Source organism: Stegostoma tigrinum, chromosome 4, assembly GCF_030684315.1.
Source record: "Stegostoma tigrinum isolate sSteTig4 chromosome 4, sSteTig4.hap1, whole genome shotgun sequence".
Classification (NCBI taxonomy): domain Eukaryota; kingdom Metazoa; phylum Chordata; class Chondrichthyes; order Orectolobiformes; family Stegostomatidae; genus Stegostoma; species Stegostoma tigrinum.
In genome coordinates this window covers 25125362-25146016 of record NC_081357.1, presented here as the reverse complement: position 1 = coordinate 25146016, position 20655 = coordinate 25125362, and the positions used below count along the sequence as shown (strand labels likewise).

Here is a 20655-nt window from a genome sequence, read left to right as displayed (position 1 = left end):
TTTACACAAGCAAGTATGGGGAGGTAGGGGTAAGGTAACAAAACCAGCAAACAGGAAACTTGGGCTGTGGGTTCAAACCTCTCCCATTCCCGTAGCAAGTGATTGTGTTCTTTTTTCAAAACAAAATAAAAATCTTAAAATCTGCTTTATTAAAGTCCTTTAGGGAAGGAAACTGCCATCCTTACCTGGTCTGGCCTCCATGTGACTCCAGACTCACAGCAATGTGGTTGAATCTGAACTGCCCTCTTGGCGATTAGAGATGGGCAATAAATGCTGGTTCAGTCACTGACCCCCACAAACAAAATTAAGAGAAAGAGAAAACCTGATTCAGCACAAGGGCCACAGAAACCAGTCTGCACACCCTCATTATTTGGGTGACAGATAGACTCTGCTGGATTTGATGTAATTGGCCAAAGAAAATGGTTTAGATATGCTCCCACTGATAGGCAGACCAGCCATCAAAGAACCTGGAGGGGCAAGAGGGAGAGGAACAGAACCGTTACCTTAGCCAGCAAATTCCAGTGACCTGAAATGCATTGCCTAGTCATAAACATTGAAAGTAAATTGGATAATTATAATCCAGCAAGGAGAAAGAAAAAATCTGCAGGGCATGAAATAATAAATGAGTCGGACATGAGCCTTTCCGAGAGCCAATGCAAGAATGGGATCATCTATGCCAACTGCACATTTGGACAGAATCTCCCAAAGAGCTACAAATCTGCTGTGGAAGATCTACGCCAAAGGAATTGAAAGAAATCGGGAGCAAAAGAACTCAACTAGGTCTTAAATTGCAATGGCCACAATCACCACAGTTTTGTGCTTGTAACTGCTTGTGCCTTCCAGTGAATGTAGGATCAGCCATCCAAACAGAGTGACTGGAGTCTCAGGCTGAGGCTCCATCCTTTTCAAGAAACCCAGTTTTGGTCAGAACCTGATGTAACTGAATCACTTCTTCCCTGCCAGCCAATCAGAGTTCAGTTTCTCATCACAGAGAATGTAAACCAAGCCACAGCTTTGCAATGAGCACAATGTTTTTATTTCCTCCTCAGCGTTCTGTGCCAACATTCAATTGTAGCCAGACCAAGCAGTCCCTAGTTTGTCACATAACATGGAAAAACAGACATCTATCTGTAAATGGCTTTTTCTGTAAGCAACAATCAAGAAAATCATCTTGAGACTGTGACTTGTATGGCCAGGAGTTTAACTCTGTCACACCTTCACCAGACCATCTCAAAAGTTTGGAAAAAGGACTGTTGTACCATCAGAACAGACACAGGCAATGCAGCTTGTCCCACCTTTCAATTAGATCATGGCTGATCTGTACCTCGATTCCATTTACACAGAGCTGATTCATATCCCTTAATATCCTCAATTAATAAAAGTCAATCCACCTTACGGAAGAATATACTGGAGAGTTATTAGGAAAAAGTTCTAGGTGAACAGATGGACTAGACTGAGTCTGGGTCGATAAGTTAGGGAGAACCAGGAGATGCATGTAAAGTATTGAGAGTATTTTCTCTGTACAGCAAATGATGTCAGTCTGTAAGGCTAGCTCGTGCAATGAGTACAAGTCATTGAAACTTTCAATCCTAATTGTGAGCCAGGCAAGTTTCTCAGTGTACCTGGAGTCCCAGCTTACAAACTGGTTCATCTAACATGCCTCATGGGAACTGTGGTCTCTTGGATCTCATTTCAATCAACATTAAGGCTCTTGAGGGGAATTTACAGATATCGCACTCGATTGTCCTAAAGCACATTCTCGATTTTTTTGTAACTACTCCAGGGAGAGCTCGTGCATGGGAAGGCTTTGAGGATTGTAATGTTCATGGTGGCAACACATGACAGCCTCAGTGGCCAGGTGGTCTTTGCCCGTCCATCATTTCCTATGGTTGTACTCCTGTCTCCATGGTGACAGTCATGCTATCAACTGTTCAATTCATAAAAACACACCAAACTACAGCTACAGCGCTGGATTGTTTCTCCTGCGGCATAGCAAGTGAAATAATTTGCATTCAATAAATGCAAGCCAGCTCTTACTGTGGCACCCACATAACGTACATTCCTCCAGGGTGATGTAAACCAACATTTGGCTTTCTTTTGGCCGTTTCAACAATTAGAATGAGTTCATAGAGCGAGGCAGGAATCATATACGCATACAGCATAGAATGAGCAACACATGCCAGCGTGTGTAGTATACAAGTTTTTCTTGTAATTAGACACGTTCTCCTACTCTCTCCTCACAACCCTGCAAGTCTTTCCATTTCCAGTGTACATTCTATTTCTGAAATATTAATTCAGATACAATGGCTTACAATGGTAATAGGTTGGTCTACAAGGAAACAGATTAAACAGAGCTTGATTTATACCTTTACTGTAGTTATTCCTTTTATATTTTAGTTTAATGATAAAACATTGAATTGATCTTTTTACGTATGTGCCTTTACATAGAATTCCTTCTCCAAAATAATCCTTCTATGTTGGTTAACTTATAAACTGCCATCAAACTAAATTCTTATTTGAGTGTGCAGTAGCCATTTGTAATTAACAGACTCAGAATTAAAGGTGAGCTATTTAACAGGGCAAAGCTTTAAGGGAAAATATCTGGCCAGATAATGAAAATGCATGAAAGATGTCTGTTCGGCACCTCCAAGAGCAGCGCCTGGATTACCAGCTGATGGAGCCCATTACATCTGCCCTTTGAAACTTTGAGAGAGTTGTTCAACAAGTGAGGCATGAGGGATCCAGCAACAGCAGTGACTCTGCTTGTGACATCTTACTCCTCAGATTGAAGGCTCGACACTCAAGCAGAAAATCTATACTGACATGCTGCCTGTTGGAGGTGTTTTTATTCGAAATGTTGCCCTCTCCTGTGGATAATAGTTGAAGGATCTATTCTGAAAAACAACAGTGGAGTCACCCCAAGCAGCCTGACTAGTATTCATTCAGCTCCCAACATCACAAAACTAGATTTTTCTGGACGTTACTGTGTTGCTTTTAGTGAGAGGTTGCTGCACACACACTGGTGATCAGGTTTCTACAACAGTGACTGCACTTCAGAAATAGTCTGGAGAGAGATGCATTACTTTGTGTCGAGGTTCATCCCAAGCAGTTCTGTGACACAGGACTCTATGCTGTACAGTCTGTTTCCTGGGGCACACAACAAGGCAAGCGTCGATTGGAGGTGCGTGGACAGCCATCGATTTGCTGAAACATGCTCTTTGGTCTGCCTGAAACTTGTTGGTCTTCCAGAACAAGGAGTTGATCGTGACTGAGTGTTACAGACTGGCACAGTCCAAGGCCCAGATCTACGTGCTGAGGGGCACACTAAAGCTTGGGGCAGCTGCCTGCCAAGGCACAGTGGGGAAAGACCACTGTCCTTCGGCTGGAGGTAAATATATGTAAACATAATTTTGCATAAGTAAGAAACGCCTTGGGTTTGTTTGTTGGATAGAGTCCATCTCCAATATTTGTTTGTCTTCTTCATATGCCACTGTACAGAACCAAACTGCTTTCGTGATTACATATATCTTTTGTTTTAAGAATAGGGTATATTTTTGAAATAAAAAAGGGACTACACTTCAGAAATAGGTAAGTACCTTAAAGCACTTCAAATGTGCTGAGATTATGAATGGCGCTACTGAAATGCAGGTTTTAGTTTTTGTTCCTTTCAGCGCTGTAGCACTGCCACTATCTTTCTGGTTTCAGCAACATAAGAAATGTACAATTCAAAGTTCAAAGTGTTTTGTTCAGCTGTCATCATGATCTCAGAACAGAATCAAGGAAAAGAAAGACAGCTAAAAAAGCAGAACATGAGGATGAGAGTAACAGAAGAAGAACAGTGAAAGACTAGGATGAAAAGGTGATGAAGATGATTTGGGTACATGCTTAACAATAGAGCTATAATTGATTTATAATGTTTATCAATGTCCTTGAGGGAAGGCAACATGCCACGTTCCCAGGTTAGACCGAGTTTTAGCAAACCCTCCCACTTCTTACAGCAGAATACAGATAGACTGGAGAGTTGGGCAGATAAATGGCAGATGGAGTTCAATCTGGGAAAATGCGAGGTGATGCATTTTGGAAGATCAAATTCAAGGGCGAACTATACAGTAAATGGAAAAGTCCTAGAGAAAAGTGATGAACAGAGAGATCTGGGTGTCCAGGTCCATTGTTCCCTGAAGGTGACAACGCAGGTCAATAGGGTGGTCAAGAAGACATATGGCATGCTTTCCTTCATTGGGCGGGGTATTGAGTACAAGAGTTGGCAGGTCATGTTGCAGTTGTATAGGACTTTGGTTTGGCCACATTTGGAGTACTGTGTACAGTTCTGGTTGCCACATTACCAAAAGAATGTGGATGCTTTGGTGAGAGTGCAGAGGAGGTTCACCAGGATGTTGCCTAGTATGGAGGGTGCTAGCTATGAAGAAAGGTTGAGTAGATTAGGATAATTTTCATTAGAAAGACTGAGATTGAGGGGAGACCTGATTGAGGTCTACAAAATCGTGAGGGGTATAGACAGGGTGGATAGCAAAAAGCTTTTTCCCAGAGTGGGGGACTCAATTACTAGGGGTCATGAGTTCAAAGTAAGAGGAGGAAAGTTTAAGGGAGATATGCGTGGAAAGTTCTTTACACAGAGGGCGGTGGGCGCCTGGAACGCGTTGCCAGCGGAGGTGGTAGACGCAGACAAGTTATCGTCTTTTAAGATATATTTGGACAGGTACATGGATGGGCGGGGAGCAAATGGACACAGACTGTTAGAAAATAGATGACAGGTTAGACAGTGGATCTTGATCGGTGCAGGCTTGGAGGGCCGAAGGGCCTGTCCCTGAGCTGTAGGTTTCTTTGTTTCTTTGTTTCTATACTCCATTCCCTTTGAAGTAAAGGCCAACATTCCTTTTGCCTTCCCTGTTACCTGCTGAACCTGGGAACCAGCTTTTTATAATTTGTGGATGATGACTCCCGCATCTCTTTGTTCTGTAGCTTTCTGCAGTCTTTTTACATTTGAATAATATTCAGCTGCTCTATTCTTCCTGCCAAAGTGCATAATCTCTCATTTCCCATGTTATATTCTATATGGCATATTTTTACCCACTCACTTAACCTGTCTATATCCGTCTGCAGACTCTTTGAGTCATCGCCACTTGCAATGCCAAGACCTACGAGGCTCTGGGCCAAGTGCTGGAAAGTGGCAGTAGAATAGTTAGGTAGTGGTTTAAACTGGTATAGACTCGATGGGCCAAAGGATCGTTTGCTATGTAGTAGACCTCTGTGTACGACTCCAGATCCACAGCTGTACAAAATAGCTCAGTGCGCCACTCATTTCAAGGGCACTTAGGGATGAAACATTTGCCTTTCTAGCAACACCGATTTCTTTAACGCCTCTGCTTTAATGGACATGATAATTCATGATTCAGCATGATCCCCAGGAACTCAAAGCTTGAGCTTGTTACATTGTTTGCAATCAGTGTTCAGAAACCTTCCTATAAGAGTTTACCAAACACTTACATCCTTTAGTATTGGAAAAACAACATGCTGTAAATACAGAGTGGCATCTTCACAGGATGTTACAAGCACAGGGAGTTTGTGTACAGCAATAACATTTCTTGGCTGAAAGCTTCAAAGGTCATGTGTGATCCCAGCTGTCCTCTGCACAGATGTTAGTAAGAAAACATATTATACTATTTTATTGTGGAAATCTTAATAATAAAAACCAATAGTACTTTTGTGGTGATAATAAAATGTGAGGCTGGATGAACACAGCAGGCCAAGCAGCATCTCAGGAGCACAAAAGCTGACGTTTCGGGCCTAGACCCTTCATCAGAGAGGGGGATGGGGGGAGGGAACTGGAATAAATAGGGAGAGAGGGGGAGGCGGACCGAAGATGGAGAGTAAAGAAGATAGGTGGAGAAGGTGTGGGTGGGGAGGTAGGGAGGGGATAGGTCAGTCCAGGGAAGACGGACAGGTCAAGGAGGTGGGATGAGGTTAGTAGGTAGCTGGGGGTGCGGCTTGGGGTGGGAGGAAGGGATGGGTGAGAGGAAGAACCGGTTAGGGAGGCAGAGACAGGTTGGACTGGTTTTGGGATGCAGTGGGTGGGGGGGAAGAGCTGGGCTGGTTGTGTGGTGCAGTGGGGGGAGGGGATGAACTGGGCTGGTTTAGGGATGCAGTGGGGGAAGGGGAGATTTTGAAACTGGTGAAGTCCACATTGATACCATATGGCTGCAGGGTTCCCAGGCGGAATATGAGTTGCTGTTCCTGCAACCTTCGGGTGGCATCATTGTGGCAGTGCAGGAGGCCCATGATGGACATGTCATCAAGAGAATGGGAGGGGGAGTGGAAATGGTTTGCGACTGGGAGGTGCAGTTGTTTGTTGCGAACTGAGCGGAGGTGTTCTGCAAAGCGGTCCCCAAGCCTCCGCTTGGTTTCCCCAATGTAGAGAAAGCCGCACCGGGTACAGTGGATGCAGTATACCACATTGGCAGATGTGCAGGTGAACCTCTGCTTAATGTGGAATGTCATCTTGGGGCCTGGGATGGGGGTGAGGGAGGAGGTGTGGGGACAAGTGTAGCATTTCCTGCGGTTGCAGGGGAAGGTGCCGGGTGTGGTGGGGTTGGAGGGCAGTGTGGAGCGAACAAGGGAGTCACGGAGAGAGTGGTCTCTCCGGAAAGCAGACAGGGGTGGGGATGGAAAAATGTCTTGGGTGGTGGGGTCGGATTGTAAATGGCGGAAGTGTCGGAGGATAATGCGTTGTATCCGGAGGTTGGTAGGGTGGTGTGTGAGAACGAGGGGGATCCTCTTGGGGCGGTTGTGGCGGGGGCGGGGTGTGAGGGATGTCTCGCGGGAAATGCGGGAGACGCGGTCAAGGGCGTTCTCAATCACCGTGGGGGGGAAGTTGCGGTCCTTAAAGAACTTGGACATCTGGGATGTGCGGGAGTGGAATGTCTTATCGTGGGAGCAGATGCGGCGGAGGCGGAGGAATTGGGAATAGGGGATGGAATTTTTGCAGGAGGGTGGGTGGGAGGAGGTGTATTCTAGGTAGCTGTGGGAGTCGGTGGGCTTGAAATGGACATCAGTTACAAGCTGGTTGCCTGAGATGGAGACTGAGAGGTCCAGGAAGGTGAGGGATGTGCTGGAGATGGCCCAGGTGAACTGAAGGTTGGGGTGGAAGGTGTTGGTGAAGTGGATGAACTGTTCGAGCTCCTCTGGGGAGCAAGAGGCGGCGCCGATACAGTCATCAATGTACCGGAGGAAGAGGTGGGGTTTGGGGCCTGTGTAGGTGCGGAAGATGGACTGTTCCACGTAACCTACAAAGAGGCAGGCATAGCTGGGGCCCATGCGGGTGCCCATGGCCACCCCCTTAGTCTGTAGGAAGTGGGAGGAGTCAAAAGAGAAGTTGTTGAGTGTGAGGACGAGTTCCGCTAGGCGGATGAGAGTGTCGGTGGAGGGGGCCTGGTCGGGCCTGCGGGACAGGAAGAAGCGGAGGGCCTTGAGGCCATCTCCATGCGGAATGCAGGTGTACAGGGACTGGACGTCCATGGTGAATATGAGGTGTTGGGGGCCAGGGAATTGGAAGTCCTGGAGGAGGTGGAGGGCGTGGGTGGTGTCACGGACATAGGTGGGGAGTTCCTGGACCAAGGGGGCGAAAATGGAGTCCAGATAGGTGGAGATGAGTTCGGTGGGGCAGGAGCAGGCTGAGACGATGGGTCGACCAGGGCAGGCAGGTTTGTGGATTTTGGGAAGGAGATAGAAACGGGCCGTGCGGGGTTGGGGAACAATGAGGTTGGAGGCTGTGGGTGGGAGGTCCCCTGAGGTGATGAGGTCATGAATGGCGTTGGAGATGATGGTTTGGTGCTCGGGTGTGGGGTCATGATCGAGGAGGCGGTAGGAGGTGGTGTCGGAGAGTTGGCGTCTGGCCTCGGCGATGTAGAGGTCAGTACGCCATACTACCACTGCGCCACCCTTGTCTGCGGGTTTGATGGTGAGGTTGGGGTTGGAGCGGAGGGAGCGGAGGGCTGCCCGTTCTGCGGGGGAGAGGTTGGAGTGGGTGAGAGGGGTGGAGAGGTTGAGGCGGTTAATGTCTCGACGGCAGTTGGAGATGAAGAGGTCGAGGGAGGGTAGGAGGCCTGGGGGTGGTGTCCAGGAGGAGGACTTGTGTTGGAAGCGGGTGAAAGGGTCAGTGGAAGGAGGGTTGGGTTCCCGGTTGAAGAAGTAGGCATGCAGGCGAAGACGGCGGAAAAACTGCTCTGTGTCCGACCGTGACTGGTATTCGTTGATGTGTGGTTGTAGGGGGACAAAGGTGAGCCCCTTGCTCAGGACTGACCGTTCGTCCTCAGTCAGTGGGAGGTCTGGGGGGATGGTGAAGATTCGGCAGGGCTCAGGGTGGCTGTCTCCTCTGGGGTTGCAGGCTGTGGAGGTTGTGGGCGGAGCGATGATGTCGTCGGCTGTGGGCGGGGTTCCGTCGGCCGTGGGCGGGGTTCAAACCCGCAGACAAGGGTGGCGCAGTGGTAGTATGGCGTACTGACCTCTACATCGCCGAGGCCAGACGCCAACTCTCCGACACCACCTCCTACCGCCTCCTCGATCATGACCCCACACCCGAGCACCAAACCATCATCTCCAACGCCATTCATGACCTCATCACCTCAGGGGACCTCCCACCCACAGCCTCCAACCTCATTGTTCCCCAACCCCGCACGGCCCGTTTCTATCTCCTTCCCAAAATCCACAAACCTGCCTGCCCTGGTCGACCCATCGTCTCAGCCTGCTCCTGCCCCACCGAACTCATCTCCACCTATCTGGACTCCATTTTCGCCCCCTTGGTCCAGGAACTCCCCACCTATGTCCGTGACACCACCCACGCCCTCCACCTCCTCCAGGACTTCCAATTCCCTGGCCCCCAACACCTCATATTCACCATGGACGTCCAGTCCCTGTACACCTGCATTCCGCATGGAGATGGCCTCAAGGCCCTCCGCTTCTTCCTGTCCCGCAGGCCCGACCAGGCCCCCTCCACCGACACTCTCATCCGCCTAGCGGAACTCGTCCTCACACTCAACAACTTCTCTTTTGACTCCTCCCACTTCCTACAGACTAAGGGGGTGGCCATGGGCACCCGCATGGGCCCCAGCTATGCCTGCCTCTTTGTAGGTTACGTGGAACAGTCCATCTTCCGCACCTACACAGGCCCCAAACCCCACCTCTTCCTCCGGTACATTGATGACTGTATCGGCGCCGCCTCTTGCTCCCCAGAGGAGCTCGAACAGTTCATCCACTTCACCAACACCTTCCACCCCAACCTTCAGTTCACCTGGGCCATCTCCAGCACATCCCTCACCTTCCTGGACCTCTCAGTCTCCATCTCAGGCAACCAGCTTGTAACTGATGTCCATTTCAAGCCCACCGACTCCCACAGCTACCTAGAATACACCTCCTCCCACCCACCCTCCTGCAAAAATTCCATCCCCTATTCCTAATTCCTCCGCCTCCGCCGCATCTGCTCCCACGATAAGACATTCCACTCCCGCACATCCCAGATGTCCAAGTTCTTTAAGGACCGCAACTTCCCCCCCACGGTGATTGAGAACGCCCTTGACCGCGTCTCCCGCATTTCCCGCGAGACATCCCTCACACCCCGCCCCCGCCACAACCGCCCCAAGAGGATCCCCCTCGTTCTCACACACCACCCTACCAACCTCCGGATACAACGCATTATCCTCCGACACTTCCGCCATTTACAATCCGACCCCACCACCCAAGACATTTTTCCATCCCCACCCCTGTCTGCTTTCCGGAGAGACCACTCTCTCCGTGACTCCCTTGTTCGCTCCACACTGCCCTCCAACCCCACCACACCCGGCACCTTCCCCTGCAACCGCAGGAAATGCTACACTTGTCCCCACACCTCCTCCCTCACCCCCATCCCAGGCCCCAAGATGACATTCCACATTAAGCAGAGGTTCACCTGCACATCTGCCAATGTGGTATACTGCATCCACTGTACCCGGTGCGGCTTTCTCTACATTGGGGAAACCAAGCGGAGGCTTGGGGACCGCTTTGCAGAACACCTCCGCTCAGTTCGCAACAAACAACTGCACCTCCCAGTCGCAAACCATTTCCACTCCCCCTCCCATTCTCTTGATGACATGTCCATCATGGGCCTCCTGCACTGCCACAATGATGCCACCCGAAGGTTGCAGGAACAGCAACTCATATTCCGCCTGGGAACCCTGCAGCCATATGGTATCAATGTGGACTTCACCAGTTTCAAAATCTCCCCTTCCCCCACTGCATCCCTAAACCAGCCCAGTTCATCCCCTCCCCCCACTGCACCACACAACCAGCCCAGCTCTTCCCCCCCACCCACTGCATCCCAAAACCAGTCCAACCTGTCTCTGCCTCCCTAACCGGTTCTTCCTCTCACCCATCCCTTCCTCCCACCCCAAGCCGCACCCCCAGCTACCTACTAACCTCATCCCACCTCCTTGACCTGTCCGTCTTCCCTGGACTGACCTATCCCCTCCCTACCTCCCCACCCACACCTTCTCCACCTATCTTCTTTACTCTCCATCTTCGGTCTGCCTCCCCCTCTCTCCCTATTTATTCCAGTTCCCTCCCCCCATCCCCCTCTCTGATGAAGGGTCTAGGCCCGAAACGTCAGCTTTTGTGCTCCTGAGATGCTGCTTGGCCTGCTGTGTTCATCCAGCCTCACATTTTATTATCTTGGAATCTCCAGCATCTGCAGTTCCCATTATCTCTGGTACTTTTGTGGTGAATTGACACCTAGGGAATGGGGCAGTGTAATGAGTTGATTATTCTTTATTTCAGATGTCAAAATCAGTTCATACAACTGAGACAGAAGTCTCCTCTGTCTACTAACCATATGGGCTCCTATGTCATATGAGATTGCAAGGGCCCAAATGCAGTATTTATGGGCAGTGACCCAGAATATGAAACTGCCTCTGCTCCAGCACTAATTGCAGATCACAGGAACGTTGGTGCAGGGAATGGAGAAAATGGTTCGGTGAGGGACACTTTTCCACAACAGCAAGAGCTTTGGTCTGCACCAGGCTGTGCCAAACTTGGCCTGGGTTGTCAACACTTTGAAACGGTAAGACTTTCATTCCCTTAATGGTACTCACTAAAAGAAGGATATTTCACCTGACTCCCAGGAGTCGGCCCGCTGTACAGTGGAATCTAGAGGAAGTAAATAAACAGTGTTGACACCATTTACCCAGTGTTTCTGACCACGTTCCTCCACAGGGACGAATGTCAGGTGACGTAACTGACATTCACTTTCTCTGATCTCATGAAAATGTCTTTCCCCAGCTCAAACCCATCTGTTTCCAAATACAACCAGCTAGTGCCTAAGGACATATCACCAGCTAAATCATGTGTTGGCCTCTTAATCAAAATAATACTGCATATGTTTGCAATCAGTGCAGGCACCAAAACTGTGAGAATGTTTGTTGTCTCCAGGCAGATATTAATATAACAGTAACACTGCTATTTTCTCTCAAAATACTCTGATCGTTCAAAATTTCCAATTTCATTTTCAATCTATTCTCACGTTGAACCTGGGTGTTGCTGACAATGTCACCATTTGTTGCATGCCCTGAATTACTCTTGAACTAAGAACACACAAAATAGGAACTGAAGTAGGCCATTCAGCCCCACGAGCCTGCTCTGCCCTTCCATAAAATCGTGGCTCATTCATTTTGAAATCCATATTATCTTCGATTCCCCTGCCTTAAAGGAATCCTTCTCTAAAAATAATATTCAGTGGCTCCACCTCTGCCATGTTCTGGGACAGTGAGTTCCAAAGTCACACCACCTCCTGATAGAAACTAACTCTCCAGTCGAAAAGAGCAGCCTCTATTTTTAAACCAGCACCCCCTAGTTCTAGGTTCACCCACATGATTCTTTCCACCTCCACCTTATTAAGTTCAGTCAGAATCTAATACACTTTAGTCAAATAACACCTCATTTTCCTAAGTGCCAATGGCAACAAGCCTAGTCTGGTCTATCCTCATAGGATTGTCCTCTCATTACAGGCTTGCTAGGCCTATTGAAGGGACAGCTAAGAGTCAACCACATTGCTGTGGGCCTGGAGTTACATGTAGGCAGGACCAGTAGATTCCCTTTCCTAAAGGATATTACTGAACCAATAACAAAAACTGTCACAGCTTAAGGAGAAAATGATGATGCAGTGATGATGTCACTGGTAATCCAGAAGCCCATGGCTAGTGCTCAACGGCATGGGTGCAAACCCAACCTCAGGAAATCATTGGAGTTTAAATTCAATCAAATCTGGAATTGAAAGACTGCAGCTATGGAAACAGTCATTAAAAATTAATTGAGGATGCCCTTTGGGAGGGCAATCCCCTGCCTTTACCCTGTCTGGATTCTATGTGACTCCAGACCCACAGCAACATAGATCATTGTTAACTGCCCTCTGAAATAGTCTTGGAAAGCCACCCAGTTCAAGGGCAATTAATAATGAGCAACAAATGCTACCTAAGGCAGTAATGCCCACGCCCTGGGAAAGAACAAAAAGAAAACAGTGACATTTAAACAAGCCCTGGGGTTAAAATGGCCAAGGTCATTAGGGATTGGCCCCAGAATATTTCCATGTTTTAGTACAGCCGCCATCTTGGTGCTAATCTTTGGTAGTTCTGAGCTGTTTCTGCGCGATGACAATTGGTTTGGTGTCTCTCCAGTTGATTGCCATGCAATGGTGCCATAGCCTTCACTATAAAACTTTCATTATATTTACAGCATCATCAGTGATAGTAAGGGCCTATCTTCATTCAGGCCTGAATTGGCCACATATTGGCCTCCCTTACCTTCCTGACCAGATTTTCATCCTGGTGGAGGACAGAAGGTGTCTCTGCGTAACCAATACAAACAAATTGCAGCACAGGTCAAAAATCTGACATTAAAACGAGAAAGTGCAGGAAAAACTCCAAGGGTCTGCTGCCATTGTGGAGAAAGAAACCAAGTTAATGTTTCAAATCTAATGACTCTTCTTCAGACCCTGCCTAACGACATTCCCTTCCTACTCCCAAACCTGCCACCTGAGTAGGAGCAGAAGATACGGCTCCAGTTTTAGTCACAGTTTTGCAAATAAAAATAAATAAGTATACTGGGGTGGGGTGGGTGGGGCGGGGGGGAGGTTCCCTGATTTAGAAACTGCTGACTTAAGAACACTCATAGTTACGAGCAAGATCCCATATTAATATTAGTTCTAAGAATTCAATATACGAATGTTTTCTCATACTTACAAAGAGCTATTTTGTATTGTACGTGCGTACGCTTCAACTTATGAATGTATTCAGAAATGGAATCTATTCGTAACCCAGAGGTGGCCTAAGAATGATCAAAAACACAAGGAAAGGAGCTTTCTCCTATTCAGTGAACAGTAAGACTCACCTTCCTGTGACCAAATTCGCTCATTATAGTGGCCAACCTTTTGGTAGTTCTGTGCTGTTTCTGGGCGATGACAGCTGGGTTGGGGTCTCTCCAGTCGATTGCCATGCGATGGTACCAGTGACCTGCACTCTTCTGAATGTGGGCCTCGTTGATACTTGGATCAAAATAGTGAACCTCACATCCAGCTTTGGCCATTTCCACTTCAAAACGTTTGTCTTCACTCCCTAGTCTATGACAGAAGGTGAAGAGTTGAAGAAGTCATGTGTCTGGAATAATACTACGCAGTAACTATTGCATTAAATCAAAATTTCAAGTAAGCAAATCTGTCCAACGATTCACTAAAACCCTTTCCCTGCAGCTGAGGTATCACAGCTGTTATTAAACACGGTGAACTGCGGACATAAAAACACCAGAACTGAATTCTAGTTTGGTTTGGCTCAACACTATCTAAAAACATGACCGTTGCATAATAGAAATGATTTCCAATATTCAAGATATATTTCCTGTCCCTCTCAGGTTCCACACCTCCCTCTGGAGACACCAACATGTTGCCACTGGAGTGCAGTTATTAAGGGAGTACTGTGCTGTTAGGGGTGCTACCTTTTGGATAAGACTTTAAACCCTGACAGTTTTCTCTGGTGGGACGTGAAAGGTGCCAATGGGCAACGTAAAAATGAGAAACAAGAGAAGACCATTCAGCCCGTCAAGCCTGCTTGACCATTCAGTGCGGCTTTGACTGATCTGAATATGGTCCCAACTCCACATTTTCACTGACCCCCATCCTTGGTGACTCACATATCAGGCAAAGTGCTATCTAGCTCTGCCTTAACTATTCATTGATGTTGACTCCACCATCCTTGGGGGAAGACATCAAACTGGGCTTGAAACATTAGCTCTGTTTGTCTATCTCCATAGCCACAGCCAGGCCAACAGAGTTTCTCCAACGTTCTCTGGTAAATAGAGACAAGGTAAATGTCAAAAATAATTGAACAGAATGGGTTGAAGGAAGGGCTGAATGGTCTCTATGTGTTTCTGTCAGCATCACATTTACTCGGTAAATCTGTGGATTTGTTTGCAGGGTCCCGTCCCAGCTCCGACAAAACAGTGGTCATTCAGCGGCTCAGTGAAAGAAAGTGGGAAGAGAAAGCTGTTTTTCTGAATGAAGCTGTGGAAAGCAGCTGGTAATGATTTCATTTCTCTAAAAGGGCAGCAAAAGACATTAAACCGCTGACTGCTCCTATCTGAGAAATCAGGCCCTCCCTCCAAGGCTGTTTAACATGTAGGAACTGATTGTAATATTTAATTAACAAACACACCCTGTAATGGATGGGGCCCTTATAAATAAACGACTTTGATTTTTGTGAGATCAAATAAAATCTAAAATGAGACTAAATACAAGAAGGAGGCATTGGCAGTAATCAAAAGCTGAGTCAAAGAGGAATGCTTTAAGAGTCAGAAAAGAGGCAGCTGTGACAGGATGGTGGGATTGGCTATATATTAAGGACAGGACAAGGCAATCATGACTGAAAGGGGACCTTAGGGACACCACAAAAGCAAAAGAAAGAGCAGACAAGTTGGAGAAAATTAGTGGGAAGCCATAGCCCTGGGAAGCCTTTAAACACCAACAACTAATACCTAAAAAAGCAATATATGGAGAAGATGAAATATAAAGGTAAACAAGCTAATTAGTTTGCAAGAGGTTTTTTTTGAAGATATATAAAAGGTAAGAAAGCAGCAAGAGTGGGCATTGGACGACTGGAGAACGAGACTTGAGAAATTGTAAAGGGGAACAAAGAAACAGCTGAGGTACTGAATAGGTACTTTACGTCAGTTTTCTCAGTGCAAGACGCCAGCAGCATAGCAGAACTTCAAGAGATTTGGTGAGGTGGGGGTGGGGGTGGTGGTGCAGAGATGAGTGTAGCGGCCATCACTAAGGAGAAGGTGCTGAGGAAGCTGAAAGGGCTGACGGTGGATAAATCGCCTGGACCAGATGGACTATGCCCCAGAGTTCTGAAGGAGATTGTAGATGCATCGATGGTGATCATTTAGGAATCACTGGAGTCAGGGAGTATCCCAGAGGACTGGAAAATGGCTAATGTAACACCCCTGTTTAGGAAGGGTGGGAGGCAGAAGATAGAAAACTATTGACCAGTTAGCCTGAACTCAATTGTTGATGAGTCCCTATTAAAGATCGGATTGCAGCATACTTGGAAGTGCATGGTGAAATAGGGCTGAGTCAGCAGAGTTTTGTCACGAGGCGGGCATACCTGACAAATCTTTGAGGAGGTAACAAGCAAGTTAGACAAAGGAGAGCCACTGGATATGATCAATTTGAAAATCAGGAAGGCCTTTGACACGGTGCCACATAGGAAGCTGCTAAATAAGATAAGAGCCCATGGTGTTAGGGGCAAGGTACTGGCGTGGAGAGAGGATTGGCTGACAGGTAAAAGGCAGAAAGTGGGGATACAGGGGTCTTTTTCAAAACGGCAACCAGTGACTAGTAAAGTTCCGCAGGGGTCAGTGTTGGGACCACAACCTATGCATGTTATACATTTACAATCTGGACAAAGGAACTGAGGGAATTGTCGCTAAGTTTGCAGGTGACACAAAGATAGGTGGGGAAAGGTTATGTTGAAGAGATGGGGAGGCTGCAGAATGGCTTGGACAGGTTAGGGGAGTGGGCAACGAAATGGCAGTTGGAATGCAATGTGGGAAAGTGTGAGGTCATGCACTTTGGTAAGAAGAATAGAACCATGGTCTGTTTTCTAAATGGGGAAAGGCATCAGAAATCTGAAGCACAAAGGGACTTGGGAGTCCTAGTTCAGGATTGTATTAAGGCTAACATGCAGGTTCAGCTGGCAATTAGGAAGAAAAATGCAATATTAGCATTCATTTCAAGAGGACAAGAGCAGGAATGTACAGCTGAGGCTTTATAAGGCTCTGGTCAGAACAAAGCTGGAATATCGTCAGCAGTTTTGGGCTCTGTATCTAAGGAAGGATGTGCTGGCATTGGAGGGGGTTGAGAGGAGGTTTAAAAGAATGATCTCAAGAATGAAGGGCTTGTCATATGAGGAGTGGTTGAGAATGCTGGGTGTGTACTTCACGGAGTTTGAGGCGGGAAGTGACTGAAATTTACAGCACTGTGAGAGACGTGGATAGGGTGAAAACAGAGAAGTAGTTTCCACGCGCAGGACAAGCTAAAACCTGAGGGAAAAGCCTCATAGTGAAGGGATGACCCTTTGGAACTGAGATGAGGAAGAATTTCTTCCACCAGAGGCTGGTGACTCTGTGGAACTCATTGTTGCAGAAAGCAAGAGGTCAAGTCATTGAGTGCGCTAAAGGCAGAGCTAGGTAGGTTCTGGGCTAGTAAGGGGATCAAAGGTTACAGGGGAAAGGCAGGAGGTGGGGCTCAGAAACATATCAGACATGATCGAATGGCAGAGCAGACTCGATGGGCTGATTGGCCTAATTCTGCTCCTTTATTTTTTGGCTGAAATCCAGACTGTGTTGCTGTCACTGTGCCCTCTCCTTCCCAATCCAGCTGATCCATTTGCTTTCAACCTCGGTGGCGTCCAGCACTGTGCAGCTCGGTGCCAGTTCATTTACATTTTTCATGTTCAGAAAGGGTGTTGTACTGAGAGTAGTCCTCCCTGAGTTTAAATCTAAGATGGAATCAAAAAAAAATTCCATCTGCAGATTTATTGCATTTTGCTTATCACTGCTTCCTGTCCTTTGGAGCACCCAACCTCAGTCAAGTTAGTTTATCCGAAATCTCGGAAAATAACTGAGCATTTCAGACTGGCCTCACCCTGTGCTGAAGGTCAAATGTTTTCCACAGCAAACACAAATCACTGAGTGTTATTATTGCAGGAGAACTAGTGTCTAGGAATTTAGCTGCAGTACAAGGAAGGGGGATGGGGAGGAAACGACACGCGGGATTGATGCTGTTTGTGTGACAGGGGGACGGGAAGGAGCCACACTTTGGGTCAAATTTCTGTGCAGGAGTTGGGTGGGGGGAATGTCAGGTAAAAAGTCATTTCATTCCAACAGGGATTTCCTGGAAAATTGAATCAAAGATGAAGCACCAAAAATGCAGAAATAGACTCTTAGGCATGTACAGCACAGATGGAGGTCATTCTGCCACTGTGTCCAAACCAGCCAGCTTACACACCAATCCCATTTTCAAACTTTTGACTCAGAATCTTGGAGGCTATGGCAATGCACATGAACATCTAAACACTGATTAAACGTTACAAGAGCTTCTGACTCAACCACGCTTTCAGGTAGTGAGTTCTGGACTTCTACCACCTTTTGGGTGAAAAATATATCTCCTCATCTTCCCTTTTAGCCTTCGAACTCTTTCCTTAAACTCATGTCCCCAGGTTATTGAGCCCTCTATTACTAACCCTCCTATCCACCATGTGTGCACTCCCCACAATCTTACAGACCTCCATCAGGTCCCTTCTCAAACTATGCTGCTCCAAGGAAAACCACACCAGCTTTTCCCTGTTTCTCAGACCCTCCAGTGCTGACAGCATCCAGGCAAATCTCCTCTGCACCCTTGCCAGTGCTATCATATCCCTCCTATAAATGCAGTGACCAGATCTGCACACAGGGCTCCGAGTCAGCATGTTATACAGTTCCAGCATAACTTCCCGTACTCTTGTATTCTATGCTTTGCCTGATAAAGGTAAGTATTCTATATGTCCTCCTAACCATCTTATCTGTCTCCCCTACTGCCATTGGAGGTATGTGGGTCTGTACACCTATGTCGCTCTGAATTTAGTACTTTCCAGGATCCTGCCATTTATAGTGTGATCCCTTATCTTGTTGGCCCTCCCCAAGTACATTACCTCACATTTTGCCATGCTGAGTGCTATTAGCCAAGTTCTGCCCAGCTGACCAGTCCTGCAGTTTACACCTTCAGGTGCCACCCTCAGTCCCAGGTCCAGATGTACAGGGCCAGGTTGATGGAATATTTTGAGATGACGTGAGGAAAAGCAGGACCATGGCACCCTGCAAAGTCTAGCCCTCACTCTGTGAAAAACTGTTTCCGCATCTCTCTGTAGTTTCTCTCACCAATCACTTTGATTTTGCATTGAATGGTTACTGATATATTATTACACTGGGTTCTCTTTACTTACTCAACCAATGTATTTCATCATTTTGGTTTGACCTTAAATCTCCCCTGAAATGGTGTGACTCTAACCCCTCCAGTCATTTCAGGGGCAGGAGAGTAACATTTCCCTCCCCACCAGCCAATTAATGCATCATTCTCTACCATTTCTGCAATCTGACCCCATTACTAATGGTATATTTCCCTCCCCACCCTTATCTGCCTTCTGGAGGGACCACTCTCTCCACAACTTCCTCGTCTGCTCCACACTCCCCACCAGCCCCACGACACCCAGCACTTTTCCCTACAACCGCAGAAAGTGCTACACCTGCCCCTACACCCCCACCCCTCACCCCTATCCCAGGTCCCAAGAAAACCTTCTACATCAAACAGCTGTTCACCTGCACATCTGCTAATGTGGTCTATTGTATCTGTGGTTCCTGATGTGGTCTCCTCTATATCGGGGAGACCAAGTGAAGGCTTGGAGACTGCTTTGTGGAACACCGCTGCTCGGCTCGCGACAAACTGCATCACATCTCAGTCGCGAACCACTTCAACGCCCCCTCCCACTCCTTAGACGACATGTCCATCCTGGGCCTCCTGCAGTGCCACAATGATGCCACCTGAAGGTTGCAGGAACAGCACCTCATATTTGGTCTGGGAACCCTGCAGCCCAATGGTCTCAATGTCGACTTCACAAGCTTCAAAATCTCCCCACCGCTGACCTCATCCCAAGGCCAGCCCATCTCGCCCCCGCCTCCTTGACCTGCTTGTCTTCTCTCCCACTTATCCCCTCCTCCCAACTCACTGACCAACCCCCACTCCCACTTCCTACCTGCCAGCCTCATCCCGGCTTCCTTGCTCTATCCGTCTCCTCTCCGCCTATCTGCTCCTTTACCCACCTTCCATCCGCACCCCCCACCTCTATTTATTTCAGAGACCCCTTCCCCTCTCCCATTTCTGAAGAAGGGTCCAGACCCGAAATGTCAGCTTTTCTGCTCCTGTGAGGCTGTCAGGCCTGCTGTGTTCCCCCACCTCTACACCTTGTTACCCCACTGATACCTGCTGCCCCACATCCATCGACTATTCGGATGCAATCCCAGCAGCACCTGGTTCCAGTGGTGGCCATTGCTGGAACTACACTGAATCCCCAAGAGAAAGAAGCAAATGGAACCTCGGTGCTGGAACAGGCCATTCAGCCCATCAAGCCTGCTCTGTTAGGTCATGACTGATCTCATTCAAAAGGATTTTCCTTACACTTTCCCCATATCTTTTGACATCTTTAATATCTAGAAACCTAGGGATCTCTGACTGCAATGACTGAGCCTCGATCCCAGTGGAAAAAATTCCAACGATTCACTACCTCTAAGTGAAGACATTCCAACTCATCTTTGTCCCCTTATTCTGAGACTAATTCTAGACCAGCCCCTGCCCACCCTTCCTGGGGAAATATCATTTGAACATCTACCTGTAATAGAATGATATGGGACACAACAGGCCCTTCAGTCCATCAAGTCTTTACCATCAAAAGTATACTACCACCTGCGTTAGTCCCACTTTCGCACACTGGGCCCACAACCTTGAATGTTATGACACTTCAAATGCTCATCCAAGTGCTTTATAAAAATTGTGAAGATTCTCATGTCATCTACCCACCCAAGCTGTGCATTCCAGACCCCATCAGCCTCTGAGTGAAAAGCGTTTTCTCAAATCCTATCCAAACCCCCTGCCTTTCACTGTAAAATTATCCTTTCTTGTTATTGGCCCTTTGACTAAAGGGAACAGCTGCTTCTACTCACCCTGCCTGTGTCTTTTGTAATCTAACACACCTCCATCAAGTTGCCCCCTCACCTTCTCTGCTCCAAAGAAAACAACCTGATCATGTTCAACCTCTCTTCATAGCACTTAATCTCAGGCAACATCCTGACGAATCTCCTTTACACCCTCTCTAGTGCAGTCACACCCTTCTGACTGTGTGGTGGCCCAGACCTACACTGTGAGAAATTTGCAAGCTCTGATGAGATCAGGTTTTGTTCCTCTAAACTCTAGGGAACATGTTTCCAGTTTCCTCAACCTTCCCTCACAGGACATTTAGCCTGGTGGACCTACATTCT

At 47.6% G+C, this 20655-nt stretch overlaps 1 protein-coding gene across 3 annotated transcripts in view; it reads right to left on the bottom strand.

The window, feature by feature from the left end:
- The window catches only part of LOC125452291 (probable methyltransferase-like protein 24), an 88553-nt gene that overhangs the window by 19498 nt on the left and 48400 nt on the right, over positions 1–20655 (bottom strand). For all 3 annotated transcript variants that reach the window (XM_048530524.2, XM_048530525.2, XM_048530527.2), the window contains one exon: positions 13426–13654. In XM_048530524.2, coding sequence (XP_048386481.1) covers positions 13426–13654 — 229 coding nt within the window. The remainder of the gene's footprint in view (positions 1–13425; positions 13655–20655) is intronic.